This window comes from Hoplias malabaricus, chromosome 9, assembly GCF_029633855.1.
Source record: "Hoplias malabaricus isolate fHopMal1 chromosome 9, fHopMal1.hap1, whole genome shotgun sequence".
Classification (NCBI taxonomy): Eukaryota; Metazoa; Chordata; class Actinopteri; order Characiformes; family Erythrinidae; genus Hoplias; species Hoplias malabaricus.
The window spans coordinates 33,262,982-33,278,581 of NC_089808.1; the positions used below are offsets into that span (position 1 = coordinate 33,262,982).

The following is a 15,600-nucleotide window of genomic DNA, read 5'->3' on the forward strand; positions in this document are numbered from 1 at the left end:
GCACAGCAGGAGGTGAGTTAAATGCTTAGCAAGGAGCCTTAGATGCTGTTTTCTATGCAGTTCCCACATGGGGCACAAATCATGAAAACACATTTAATTACAAAGGTAATCACAACATATATTTAAAAAAAAATTCTATGATTAAATGATCAGTGATCTGAGTGCACACCTGTCCTCCAAATATTCTCACTGGTATAAACAGGCCAAGCTGCATTGCTGAGACAGTGTTGGTGCCTCTGCCTGCATGTGCCATTATTTAGTAAAAACATCTTTAGACTTCAAGAAATGTAACCTCCCTATAGGCAGACTTTACACAGGCGCAGTGAATCTATTTCTATTACAAGAGGCATATATTGGTTTTAAGCAATTAAGTTAAACATTAATTCCAGCCAGTCAAGTATGTGCATGCTGCATTTGAATAAGTGAAGCATTGTAAGCCTACACAAGTTGATGTGTAATGTCAGTGAGTTCATCAGGGTGGTAAGCTTCAACTAAACCACAATGATTTGCCTGGGTTGCGGGGGAACGAGTACATTTTCTTGTGGGGAAACGAGTACATTTTTATTCACTGTTTGAACAGCCACAGAAAGTCATTAGCAACAAGTAGTTTAGCTTTGTACCACTTTGGTAATGCAGTTAGCCATCTCCTGAATTTTGAGACATTTCACATTAAGAAATATGAGGCAATAGAGCAATATCCTCGTCTGAGTTCATGCTTTTCAAAGTTTGGAGTTCTCGCCGTTGTTTAAAAAAAAGAGTTACATTTTCTCTGCCATGAGCAGGTCATTTAGCCATTTACTGGCACCGGGGATTGGATTCGTAAACACATTAGACCGGTTTTGTGCATGAAAACAGACTGGAGAGAAGCCAATAAAAATCGTGAATGTCTCCTTTAATGCTGTCACATGTAGAAAATGTGAAATCTGGACTCGATCTACTAGAGATCTCATAACTGAGAAATATTGTGTATACATTTTTGAAATCAAATGCAGATACTTTAGCACTGGAGCACAGTATTCTCTAAAGATCTGTTCAACACTTATTTTTAATTTAACATCTGTAAACAGTGATATTATTTCAACATCACTGTGCATTTCTAATTACCACTACACCTGTTTTAAATGTTTTCAGAGTACTTGAGGAATTCCCCCGATGAAGCCTACTCATCATTGAGTCATAATCCTCAATAGCCTGTGGATCATTTTTAAGTTGCCAATTTCTAATTTGCGGTGGAAAAGTTAAGCTGCTGTGAGGTATCTGATAGTTATTAACAACTGAATTAAGGTTTGCAAATAAAAGGTTTGCATGCAAACGTGGAAACACACCAAAAACACATCATTAGTAGTGGAGTGGCAAGTCTGGCTTGCTTTGTTGTTTGTTGATGGCTGGTTTGCAACCTGAGCTGAAGCGAGAGGGGGAAAATCAATGCAGGCTGTTTGAGTACATGGGGATTCCCTGCGCTCCTTCTGATTAATAGGAACGATCTAAAAGGGCATGGGCCTAATAAATACTGCCAACACAAGGCAAAAGAACAGATAGTTGTTTCAGCTTTTTTTTTTTCCTCCAGGGATTTTCTGACAAATGAGTGCTAGAAGGGTCAACTACAAGTTCTATTTTTTCCTCCATGCTTTTTCCCAGTGGTGAACACATGAGACATGTTGGGCATCAGCATCTCATGCAGGAGGACTGTTGTGGGATGTTTTGAGATCATTCCTCCTAGAACTCCTCAAGATCAGTGTGGCAAGATCTACACCTACAGGCAAAAAACACAAACAGGGCCCTAGAGTGAGACCAATTTGGTCGCATATGTGACCTAATTTCACAACGGTGAGGAAAAAAATAAATAAATAAATAAATAAAAATCGGTTTGCACCAGTGAGACAAGCCATCCAAGGGGGGAAAAAAAAGTCTCCGCGACTCCCTGTGGTTCAACAAAACATTAGACCCATATCGTGGTCTAACCCAATCAGAGATAGTGAAGGGCGGTGATTGGCAGTGGTCCAGATATTCATGTACCTGACAGACAGGTACAGAAGAGGTGTCAGACAGAACAGTGAGGTGAGAGCCAGAGCCAGACCGCCCCATACGCTCACAACACACATTGCGTAGGGCCCTGCAAATTAACGAAGATCCCCTCGTCTCAAGTTAGGGACAGATTAAGTATCATCAGAAGATGAAGAGAAACTATACTTCAGAATATAAAAAAGGGAAAAGAAGACGCCACGAGTTGCGGAAACAGCAGAGAGGTAAACCTGTTCTTCTCGAGGTTGGATTGTTGATAAATAATTGTCTATGAACATAGCCACGGGGATATATTCAGAGGTGGCGCGCACGGCCCAGCTGCTCTCCACGACCTTAAAAGCCTCGCAGCGTTAATTGCAGTAGTGACACAGAGCCAAACTTTGAAGCATAAAATAAAAAATTAACATAAGGTGATGTTTTTATACCGTTTAGTACACTTTTAAACTTTCCCAAACACACAAGTACAGTCTAAAAGTTGTTTACTATTTTAATCCACCTTAAAAAAAAACAACATTTTCAAGTGCTACATTAAATTCTTCAAGCCTTCAGTTCCACATTAAATGCTGTTGCGAAATTCACACAGTCACACTTACACCATCATATTAGAGGTTTTCGTTACACCTTAAACAGTGAAAGAGTTACAGGTGCCTGGATAAAAGTACTGCATAATTTAAGGTGACACAAAGCTGCAAGCTGGAGTATAAACAGCTGTGTTTGCCTTTTTTTTCCTCTTCTATTCCACCTTAAGGACCGGAGCTGTTACAGAATCCGACAAATGCTGACTTGGATGCTGGAGGCCCGATCACAATATATTGTGTGATGAATAAATATTGTTTGTTTACACCTTATTTTGTTCAGCATATAGCCGGCTATTTAGCCAAAAAAGGAGGGAGAGTACTAGTGGATAGTCAGGTGCAACTGTCAAAAACTGGTCACATTTTTAGCTCACAGTTCAGGTAGGAGGACACCTTGTAAAAGAACTTGAAAACTGATGTGCTAAATGCAATGCAGATGAAAATGTGGGTGCAACTAACTTTTGTGCTGGTGCACCCAAGGAAAAAAAAAAAAATTAGGTGCACCAGTGCAACCAGTGCAAAAAGTTACTCTAGAGCCCTGATTTACCCATAGGCTGAAATAGATTCAGTGAAAAATAACCCATAACTACTCAACAAAGATCTATGGAAAAAGGCATTTCAAATCAATGTAGAATGCTGTATGAGCTCACGGCATTGAAGCTATGATTAACTCACACAAGGGAATGTCTAAAGGGAATTAACACACAAAGCTCTCGTAAAATTAAATATTAAACCATGACACTCGTTATACCCAGCAATAAACAGGCCCCTGCTTATGAAGGATTCTGCCAACTTACTAAATTAATACCCCTGTAAGTACAATTCATGGATATGAACGTTAAATCAATTTTCAGAAATACTTAAATACACGTTAGAAGCCAACAGGCAGCTCCTACAGTTCCTTCTCACGGAGTCCCAAATGTCGGGGGATAACTGACAATATGTTACGGATGCAGCAGAAAGAGCTACAATGAAACAAGGATCCCAATAAGAGCTTTAAACAAATGATGAATAGAACAAATGCTTTTAAATCATAAAACACTGTGACTTCAAGACAAACTCATCTGAGGTTCAAGTAAGCACAGGCATTACATCAATTATCAAAAGGTAACGGGAAAGCAGACTCTCAGACCTCAGTGCCTTGTTTTCCACCAACGACATCTTGCAAAAGCAAAAGGTGCAAAGTGCAACTGCAATTTGCAGCCAAGGTAATGGCTTGTTAAAGCTGGACTTAAAAGTCACAAACAGTTTTAATGCAGTCCGCTTTCAGCATGGCGACTATTGAAAAGGTCCTAAGATCAGGGGGAATAAAAAACACTGCTGATAGAGGTCAGACCTGCACAATGGCAAGAGCCCATTTACAAAGTCACATCTCACTCAGCTTGTATGAAGCCTAACTTCCTTTGAAATCATTTGCATGACGTTAAGCCCTTGTATAGAACAGTGCAGGCTGTAAACAGGGACTAGCCCAATGACACTACTAGTATCAAAGCCAGCTTCCTTAGGGGTCATTTGCATGGTGCAGGAGTCCTGTTCCCCCAGAATTAGCATCCAGTGCCGCAGACTAGCATGCTAGCTAGCACAGTGCAGCAGATTCCATTACATTCCCTGAAGTCAAGCTCCTCTGATCCACTTATATGGGCCATAAGCTGAGCAGGTTAGCCGCTTTTCTCTGTCCCAAATCTGCAACCTGCCCTAAGCTAATGCGGTAGTAATCTAATAAGAGCTCGTAGAGGGCTGTGGCTTCACTCACTAATGTAGTATTAGCGAGTGTGAAAGTGCATGTGTACACGCGTGAGTCTGTGTGTGTGTTTCACTCAACAGGGTCATGAGCCTCAAAATACTACAACACAAACCCTCACAGAAAGCCTAAATTTAAAACATAAACTGACACTCGTTCCACACACAACAAAAACAGCAGGAGTTAAACACATGTCTAGTTGCTAGCGTTATATGATACAGATCTATGAAAACTTTATATTACATATAAAATCTGAAAATTTGAATAAATCAACAACTATGTTGTGCTTTAGTTTTATACTGATCATCTGCACTACCTGACTATTTGTTTAGTGAGCAGCTGTCCTTGTAGAATCCAAGCCATTGTTTATGTACTGCTGTCCCTCTCTGCAGACCTCTCTCCATGATAATGGTGGACAGAAATGGTTCTGCCTGAAACATTAACCCTTCTTATACAACTCTGCATTCTGACAGTTTTTCTGGTGGTATGCGCATTAATTAGAGGCCACTTCAGAAAAAGCAGGGCTGTTTTCATACACTGATACGAACTGTAAAGGATGTATTGTACAAATTGCATTAAAATTCTATATTGGTAAGCTGTATTGGTGATATTAAAACAATCGAGACTCATCAGATATTCATTCATTTGTTCATTCATTGTTTTTCTGTAAATGCTTCATCCTGTTTAAAGACATGGTGGGTCCGGAGCCTACCCGGAATGCTGGAAAACTCACTGGATGGGGCTTCACAGGGTATTAAACACACTTACAAATTCACTCCTTGTTTTTGGACTATGGGAGAAGACTCGAGCACCTGGAGGAAACCCACTCAGACACAGGGAAAACACAAACTTCCTTTCAGTCTTTGACCCATGGACAAACCCCAAGACCCTGGAGCTGTGTAAGCGTGACACAACCTGTGGTTCCACAGTGCCAGCTTGGACATATATTTTTCTTTGGATCAAAAGTAATGCATTATGCATATTTTGAATAGTAAAATGCTATTATCCTCATCTCTCATCAGCTGTAAAGTGAAACATTTGAAAAGTTAATCAGCCAAAAAATAAAAACAGGCACATTCCTGTCATTGTCAACACACACACACACATTTGTTTAAGGTCTAACAAACTATAACGCCACTATTTACAATTAAAATGTGATGTGCTGACCATGTGGGCAGCCTTGGCCTAACGATTAGAGGACCGGTACCTGAAGGAACATCTGTGGCTGAAGTGCCCTCGAGCGAGGCACTGAACCCCCAAACACTCCCCGGGCGCTAGGGATGGCTGCCCGCCGCTCTGGGTATGCATTCAAAGCCCCTGATGCACTAGTGTGTGTGTTCACTGCCATAGATGGCTTAAATGCGGAAGACACACTTCGTTGTACAATGACAAGTAATTGAACATTTCCTTTCATTTCATTTCTTTTCAAAAGCATCAAAAACCAGTTTTTGTTCCTGTTCCTGCATTGTGAGTACATTCTCCTCACATAAACATGCACACAGCGCTCATGAATTAGAAATCTCTTGTCGGCAAGCTTGATAACAACAGGCAAAAAATAAATAAATTTGGTGAAGAACCAGAAGCAGCACAAGCTCCTACGAGTAGGTTCTTTGTGTTTTTGACAGGATATTTTTTCACTAGCTGCGCTCGGCTTGCATGTGTGCATACATGTGTGTGTCACACTCCAGCTCTCCCAATGCAGAGCCAGGCTGAACAGATGGACACTACCTTCTCTCTCTGAAGCGCCCCTGGGCTGGTCATGCAGCGCCTTTGGGAAAGTCCTCACAAATTCCGTGTGAGGTCAAGAACAGGATGAAAGATGGCTCTCTTTCTGCCATTCCCCTGGAGTGCTAGCAAATGAAAAGTTGGTTTGAGTGGGAGAGAAGGGGGGGAGGGGAGAAGAGGAAACATACTGCATGTGTTTGTTCAGCATGGTGTTTTGCCACCACTGGTCCGTGGTTGAGCCGAGAAAATGCTGGTGTGTTCTGTTTTGGTCAAACTCTGGGGTTGACTGTAAGGGTGAAGGATATGAAAAAAACATACAGGATAATACAGGATACATGATGTAAATCAGCGGCATGCATGTCTGAATTTAAAAAAAATTAAGGTTCAAATTCCAAGAGTTGCAGATATCTTACATATGTAACAATGTTGTCTAAAGTTGTCGAAATGGAACCCAATAAACAAAGCTCATGAACTGCATGTAGATGACTAATCAAAAACCAAGAAGCACCCATATGCTGGGTATGTAACAAAACAGAAACCAAAAGAAAGTCTGAAGTTATGCTGCTGTTCTTGGCCAAAACAACAGACGTGGCCTACAATATAATGAAACTTACTGCATTAAAGGTCAGAAGATTACAGTTTGATATATTCTCCATATGTGACCAAAAAAACTCATATCTTGATATGTCTAAAAGATATTATGACAAAATATAATGTCAAAGTATTAGAGTTTATTTTTAACACCAAAAAGAACATGCTGCATCATCTAACCGTAATTAACAAACTGTATTTCTAAGAATTAGTGATGTCCCAATCGAATTTTTTTTTTTGCCGTGATCCTGATTCGAGTCTTTTAATATTGAATATCTGTCGATAACGAATCTCGATCTGATACTTAGATTTCCTAGATAGTGCTGTTACACAGTGCACACTTCAAGTAAACTCAGCCCAGTGTTATCTGCTTGACACGGAATATCTCACATTAAGAAACACACTGCCTGCATCCAAGCTGCTGCTTAATTGTTTTTTCATTTTTGTCCATTGTTGACTTACTCACAGCTATCACTGAAGTAGCACTGAGTGCACACGATAAATGTGCTGAGAACTGCTCGAGCAGCATAAACGAACAATGGCAGGACAGCGATTTTTTTGTGTGTGTCTCTTTTTGTGTATGCAAGTGTGCGAGATTTGAACAGGACATTTGTGCACTGTTTTAAAGGCTAAGCACCACTTAATGGACCTCCATGAATATTTCACATTATTTTAGTTACTATACATATATAGCGATAAGTATGAATTAAAATGAAATTATCATGCTTAATTTACTTTAAAACTGACAATATTATTAAATTGACGGAAAAACCCGAGCTCGCTACAAAAATTCTTGAACGCAACCGTGACGTCACTGGTGGACAACAGCTGAACAACACCGCGGTAAAACACCGTTATGACTGACTGTTATGACAGTATCTAGCTAGCTAAATAAGCAACATTATTCATGACAATAGACTAGCAATAAGCTAAACTCAAATTTAGAGGTACCGTTATTCTTGTAAATGTGATTGAAGTCAAACTCGAATTCATCCGACACTATAAACCTCCGTAATGCAGCTACGTAGCCGAGTATAATCTGAGCCACCGAGTTTAGCAAGTCAAGCTAACGCTAACTAACACCAACTAAAACAGGCGAAGTGAGTGTCCTTACCCTGTTTACCTCCATGTTACAGAGGCTCTTGAACACCTTTCGTTGGTGTCCTTACATGCCCATATTGTTGGAAAAGCGCCAGTGAAATGAGCTACAGATAACGAAGTGAGCGGATGGTCCTTTCCAAAGTGCCCGTTTAAAGTTGACAAATTTAGTCTGTTTTCTGGATATTTTGGGATCTTTGGGCCATTTGTGCACAGATGTCCCACTGTACATTGAATGATTGCAGCCAGAAACAACACACCTTTTCGTCATTTTGCATTAAATTAAGTGCAGCTTCTAGAGTTGTTTTCCACCATCTACGTCACAGGCAAGACGCCTATTAGAGTTTCCGAACACCGTTGGGGGGGGGGGGGGACCAATGGTCTTTTAAACCTTATTCCTTCAATTAGTAAGAAATAACATGTTTTCTGACTATCAATAAACACAAGTTAGGAACTCAAACTCCACTGTGTTTATTTGTTTGACACTTTCATAGAGCTGGTGCTTAGACTTTAAATGTACTCAGTTGGAAACCTGCGTATCCTCTGCATACTCAATATAACAAATACGTCAATTTTCAAAATCATGCAAAAAATACAACGGAATGTATGGCTACTGCAATATATAACCCAGCGCTAGCTTGAGCTTAAGCCACGTTCACGCACCTGCATTTAAAATCTCGCGCTTAAGTCACAATATCGCAATATGGCAACAAAAAAAAAATGTAAAAAACATACTGGTATTGTGAACGATATTAGATCCCCCACCTCTAGCACAAACCCCATTGCAAGAAAAACTGGGATATTCTGTAAGATGTAATAAAATTTCCACAGCACATGTTTCTACTGCCATTCGGATCCCGTGGAGCAAGCAGTGTTTCTGGGTGCATTTCCTGACGTAGTGGCTGACTCTTAACTAACAATTTTTAAGCACCCCCAAGCCCACATAACTATATTTAGCCCTGTACCATGACAGTTTATTTTGCAGTGCCATCTGAGGCCTCTGAGGTCACGCTCAGTCAGCATTGGTGTCCAGCCTACCCCTACATGGACTGGTATCTCTGTAGATTTCCTGAATCATTTCACTTCACATTACTAAGTATGGGACATGCGTTCCTGCATTGAAATGTTCTGTTGAACTTTTTGACAATTCTCTCATGAAGTTCATAAATTGATGTACAACTTGGTTTTTCTTGTAAAGACAGAGCCTTAGGTGAATGCTCCTATTATAGTTTTACATTCACCTGCTTATAGTGCAATGATTTAAAACAGTGGCGTACATTTTCTGTAAACCTTTCATTCTTATTCTGCCCCTGTGACAACTTGTTTTCAGTGTGTTGCAGGCACCAAATTCTAAATTGATTTATATTCAACAAACACAATCAAGTTGGTCTGTGAAAACTTGGGAAATCTTTTCTTTGTACATTTGTCAGTTAAATAAAATATCAAGAGAATTAACAAATCAGATACTGTTTTTTTAACAGCATTTTACATAATGTTCCATCTTTTCCGTAAAAGGGGGATTATGTCATCATGTCCATAAAATGTCCATCCATAATACCCATTCAGTATGAATGCGGTTAGAACGCATAGGTGTCAGAGTAATGTTTCTGCCTTTCATTTCTGCCTAATGCTCCTTTCCTTACTGCATTCTTTCTCTGGTCTTTCATAACTTCACTCTGTCCTCCGAGTCTCTGACAACTCCCTCACTCTTCTTGCTTTCTCCCTCTGCTCTTGACAGAAGTGCCATTGTTACAAACATCTCACCAGCTCTGCTCTTACCACTCTCCGCACCCAAACATGCTGTGACACGCCATGCTGAGAGGCTGTCCCTCTCACCAAACATAAAGCCGGCCGAGCAGCTGCCCACCTGAATGCACTGACTGAGCATGCATACGTCAACTCTACTGTTCATAAACTAATAACACAATGATGAAGACATTCTGGTTTGGGAGCCATGAAAAATACAGAACCGCATTTGGGAAAAAATAAGAAAAAAAAAAGCAAAAAGAGCTCCAGGCTACAATCAATATGTTTAGCTAATTGCAGGCTGCAATAAAGACAAATTCATTCAATAGATAAAAATATGTTTAAACAAAAGAAAAAGGCTTGTTTATGCAGAGAAAATTTGAACAGGTTCATGCCTGAATGAGTGGACCGAGAAACCAAATAAAAATATATTCCTGACAGTAGTTTTAAAGAATAATTGTGTCAGACTCGCATTAAAACAGGTTCAGGTTTAAAAGCCTTAATAAACTCACTTGAGCGTGTTCATTAAAGTCCAGAAGAAAATTTGGGCTGACAAGTAATTTCCACATAAATAATTGTGAATAACAACTGAATTTTCTTTTGCCCTGATACTCCGAAAGCACACGGCTAAAATGGTGCCAGTGGCTGATTACCTATCTGAAGTGTTCTTATTCATTCATTCATTCATTCATTATCTGTAAGCGCTTATCCAGTTCAGGGTCGCGGTGGGTCCAGAGCCTACCTGGAATCATTGGGTGCAAGGCGGAATACACCCTGGAGGGGGCGCCAGTCCTTCACAGGGCAACACAGACACACACATTCACTCACACACTCACACTCACGGACACTTTTGAGTCGCCAATCCACCTACCAACGTGTGTTTTTGGACTGTGGGAGGAAACCGGAGCACCCGGAGGAATGAAGAGTTCTTAGTGTTTTCTAATTTCTTTTATTTAGATGCATTTGCCTCAACCCCTGGAATAAAGTGCACCCAATTCTAAATCTGTCTGCGGTGACATCTACTGTGAAGTGCAGAAGATAACCGCAATCACATCAAATAACTGTGATCAGACATTTTATATCATTAACATGTATATTAGAGATGGGAAGGACACATGCCTGGGTGTGAGAGTGGTGCAATATACTCACATACACCACAAGGGAAAACAGTAAACAAAAGGGGCTTCTCTCTCCATGTGCTTGAGGAAAGCTCGAGGCTGAAATATGGGGTGTTACCTAAAAGTTTCTAAAAATGACTCAGCAGGGATCAGGCCCCATCATGGCCACCACCTCCTCCCTCAGCACTGTGCCGGGCCTCTCTTCAAAAGTCAAATGTCACATGCTATCAGTCTACAGTCGTGGTGTGAAACACACAGACAATGGCTCCCTGGTGTCTTTCAGCAAAACCTCACACTGCGTGAAAGAAAAAAGCAGATCATCTGATTCAGCTGAGGACAGCTACAGAGTAAGTAGCAGCGTAATCAGATTTGATTAGTTAGGCTGGATTGATAGGATCATAAACTGATCCACTCTTACACACAGCTTGGCTATGGAGAGAGGCAATTAAGATGTTTGTGTCTCTTATTAAGTCATTCAATTAATTAATTCATCCACATTTCTCTCTTTATTCAGCTGAAAACCATTCCCAAGAGCGAGCCTCTCCATTATGAAATGCCAGGTCCAAGGCTACATACATTCCTGCCAGTGCATCCTGATCACAGATGGCACATGGCACAACTGGGATTTGGATCTCTATACCTCAAACGCAGCAATTACTGCACCATTTGTGTCCCTGAGCGCTTTACTGCACCCTCAAAACACCTCTAAAGTCCATACCCAAGTATGAAACCTAATATAACTTTCTGTTGGAGCAATTAAACAAATGAACAGACACTTAAAGAAATGCCAGATAAGGCTACATACCATTTCTCTCAGAAGCAGAAACAAAAGCAGCCTCCATTTTCAGTTAATCTATGACTTTATTTAGTAATGAAAACAGAAAGCACTCTGTTATTCTGTTGAGGTTTGTGTAGTAGAAATCTTATCCCATCTATGTCCTGGTACATCTGAAACAGAATCCTGATCTGTTTGAACTGAAGCTCAATACTGAATCAAATCCACTGTCCTTAGTGGGACATGGCTGCCCTGCAGTAATATCTCCTCTTCCACGGATTGCGAACACATTATATCTGAGTGAACAACAGGCATAATGACCGTAATACAGCTGTTAGTTGGCCACACCTGAGGACTAAGCTGTAGCAGTCATTTTACTGTCTGTTGGTCCACCTGGTCATCCATCCATCCGTCTATTTGTTGGCCCCCAACCCCGCCGGCCCTCTTCTATCTCGCTGGCCACATAAAGAGACCATTAGCATACCGAGAGGATCTTTTCTTCGAAAGGGAGACAGGAAAAACTCAAAGAATACAGCATTACATAACAGCCTTGCTTAACTAGAATCATTTAAAAACGAAGGACACTCAACTGAACACTCCAGCTCTCCACAGCACAGCTAGATTGACTGATAATAGAGTAGTGTAATTCAGCTGTGTGTGCTGAGAGAAGCTACTAAAGAAACCTCTCTCACATCAATGCTGAACTTCAGGGACAAATCAAGCTCCTCTGAAAAAACACTGACACTAAAACCATTCCTGCAGTCTTGCTGGGGATCAAACAGTTCTACACATATGCAAAAGAAAGATGAAAACAAACAACCTGGTACATTTTGAGTGCACATAGTAGAAGCAGGGGTCTGTAAACAGTGAGGATATTGTAAAGCCAGAGAGCAGCCAGCATTAGAGGAGGAGACCGTCAGTGTTGTAGATACAGAAGAGAAGATGAGTAAACAAGTGAGAGGCTTCTCTGGCAGCTGAATAAACAGTGTATCGTAATTCACCAGCAGTGATGCAGCATTTTATAAAATGAACCTGTGTTTCCCAAACTAAATTCCACTAAAGCTAAACTTGATTTGACTGTATTTAAAAAAAGTGAGAGAAGTAAAAGACATCATAAAATGGGGGGGAAAGTGAAAACAACTGCAATATGCTAAACTGATGGTGGTGACTGAGGAGACGGCATACCACTAACACATATTACTCAAGGCCTTTTTCACCAAGCAGTAATTCTTCTAATAAGACAAGCAAAATGGCTTCCATTTTGCCATATACTTCACAGCAGCAGATTACACAAACCCCAGTTAATGAGGTGAGAAAGAAAACACACACTTTTCTTTTCCTCTCTTCTTTCCCTCCACTTTAATACTTCAACCAGAGCTAAGCACTCTGGGCTACTGGAGCCCTGCACCCATTACGCAGATTTCCCCCATCAAGTTGATACATTGTGCCATGATCTCGTAAAATATTTAAGCCCGGACTCTTTCTGAAGGCACTCCGAGCCCCTCTCCTCCACATCCCCCGGCCAGTGAGAGGAAATTGCTCTTCACAGCGCTGTACTAAGAGATGTAGCTGATGGAATGAATGAGGGTGAGTGACTTATCAGAGCTCCGAGGGCTTCTTTATGAGAGCAATCAATCCATATCAGAAGGGCACACACTTATACAACACAGCCTGTTGAAAGAACAGACCACAATGCTATCTGAGGAGCATGTCTGTAAGGAAGAGAGAGGACATTGTTATTTAGTTCGGGCTCAGAGGCAAGTTGTTAATAACTCTTACAGAAATGGACACCGCATGTTATGGAGACTTTGTAAACCTCTGTCCTGTGCTGGAGGAGTCACTGAATATGTACAGAGCCCATGACGACAAATAGTTCAGCATGGCCACGGCCCTGATGGTCAACAACAGATTGTTCTTGTGGAAAAAGTTTGCTGAGAAGACATGAACAGGTAATAAAAAAAGAGTAGGTCACAACAGTCCTAATATATACATAAAACCATAAAACCAAATATATTACTACTGCTTTTACCAATGCAATATCATTTATACAGAGTGCCACTAAAATACTTAGTTTGATGTGCGTGTATTTACAAACACTTTAGCGCAATGCCTTAATAATGCCATAGATGACCATAATTAAAAAGTGAAGGCCAACTAGCTCAATTTATGGTATGGGGTCAAACGTAAACAATCAATGAAGAGCAGACAAGTGTGGGAAATGATCCCAGGACAGGTTTGTGCGTCTGTATTTTTGTTATAACCGAATATTTCGGTCTCAAATAGAGTTCAAGAACGTTACTGACAGCAATACAATAAACTGATATCCGATAGCTCGTCGATGTATGTGTTTCTAGTCTTCCACGGCTCCCAAAATGACCTGGTGTTATTATTAAAGTGAGTTTGTCATGTCTCAGATTTTCCCTCTGAATCTGCAGCAGTGCTAGGCCACAGTTTCCAATGCTAAACACAGAATAGACGTCCAACCAGACAGCAGGAGCGGGAAGGGGGTCTTTTCGGGAAAGGGACTGTTTCCAAACAGCACGGAGCGCAGAGTACAACCTGTCATAACCTGCAGGATGGCTAAAGTGGACGAATGTAGTAGTTTATAGCGAATGCAGAACGCGAACTAGGGGTAAAACGGAGGGGATTCGAGTTTTGTTTACTCCTAGCCTCGTAAAGCAAGTCAGACTGTGCAGTAACACCTCTATTGTGCAAGAACTGAACGCACTGACTTCAGTTTTTCTTCGCTTCGCTGCGCTCTTCGTCGAATAACGTCTACAGCGACGTGTGGCGGCAATTAAACAACTTGGACCTAAAATTCAGTCCCGACCCTCTTTCATTCGGCTCCAAATTCTGTAGCTGCAGCAGGGGATATGCACAAAAATATGCGGCGTACATTTGGACGCTGCTAAGTCTGTAATAACTACCTTTACTTCCTACTTTTTACCAGCCGGCTAACACCCTTTTCCTCAGCAGACCATTAACGTTACCAACCACACCAACGACTCGCTGACTTTCTACTGCACCCCACCACCTCCTCACAAACACGCCAGCGTTTACTAAAGGGTTTTGTTCTGTTTACATGCGTTTAAGAGCACACCGAGCCAGGCTGCATTTCACGGGTCGTGTGCGTACGTTATACTTACATTTAATAACTCTATCCGTCGTAGATAACTTCGCTTCATCATTCGGTTTGTTTTCAGACATTTCCAGTCAAATGTGTTGGCTTCTCTCTCTCCCTCTGTTTGGCTTTTCTCTCTTTATTTTAAACTGTCCGAAGATACGAGCCGGCGTATTCCTCGCTCCACGACTCGACTCTTCCCCAAAACGGGAGACGGTCTCTCAGTCTAAAAAATACTTGGCGGAGGCTGAACAGAATTTGAGCGCTGTTACTGTAGCTGTGTCTGATTTACAGCTCTCTCTCTCTCTCTCTCTCTCTCTCTCTAGCACTCTCTCTCTCTCTCTAGCACTCTCTCACTCACTCACTCACCCCCCGCCACCACAGCCAGCTCAACCAAACTGCTCTCTGCACAGGCCCGCCCCCTCAGCCCAGATCCCTCCTCCTATTGGACGATCACCCCTCCTTAACTGCTTGTCGAAGACGGCTATTGGTCAGAGCTCCTGTCACTACTGCGCCTGTAGACGGTGTAGGCTTTTTAGGCTCAGGCAGTCGGCGAGGAGTGATTATAGTTCAGAATTTGTCCGCTCCGTTAAACATAAGCTGGTTTACACCAAAGACATCCCACTTTTCACCAATACACAGAGAAGCCCTGTATTTTAGACAACATATCACTATAATCCTTCTCCATACTTGTCGAAATATTGTATAAAACCATATTGCAAATTAACCTAAGGTCACTGCACCCAATGCCAAGCGTCAGCTAGAGGTATTAACCCAACAACCCAACCCTACATCATCCTGCACCACTCCCAGAAATCTGTTCCTTTAGCAAATTTGGAGATAAAATTCCTATCAATATCACAAATGTTTGACGATACAGCAAAATGTAGTCCAAAAACAGACAATCTCACAGCAATTCTTTCTACAACCAAGCAATTTTTAGGTCTAAACCTTACGAATTTCAAATGTCAACAGCTGCCATTTTAAATATATCCTGCATGCAGCTACATATTATACAATTTTAAGAAGGTAGAGCTAAGTATTAGGGCGGCACTGTGGTGCAGTTACACAACTCCAAGGACCTGTAG

The 15,600-nt window shown here is 41.3% G+C and overlaps 1 protein-coding gene across 2 annotated transcripts in view; it reads right to left on the minus strand.

Annotated features, from left to right (window-relative positions):
- LOC136706975 (protein phosphatase 3 catalytic subunit alpha) overlaps positions 1-14,829 on the minus strand; it is an 87,487-nt gene extending 72,658 nt beyond the window's left edge. For both annotated transcript variants that reach the window (XM_066680765.1, XM_066680764.1), the window contains exon 1: positions 14,538-14,829. In XM_066680765.1, coding sequence (XP_066536862.1) covers positions 14,538-14,598 — 61 coding nt within the window. In that variant the 5' untranslated portion in view covers positions 14,599-14,829. The remainder of the gene's footprint in view (positions 1-14,537) is intronic.
- Positions 14,830-15,600: the final 771 nt, after the last annotated feature.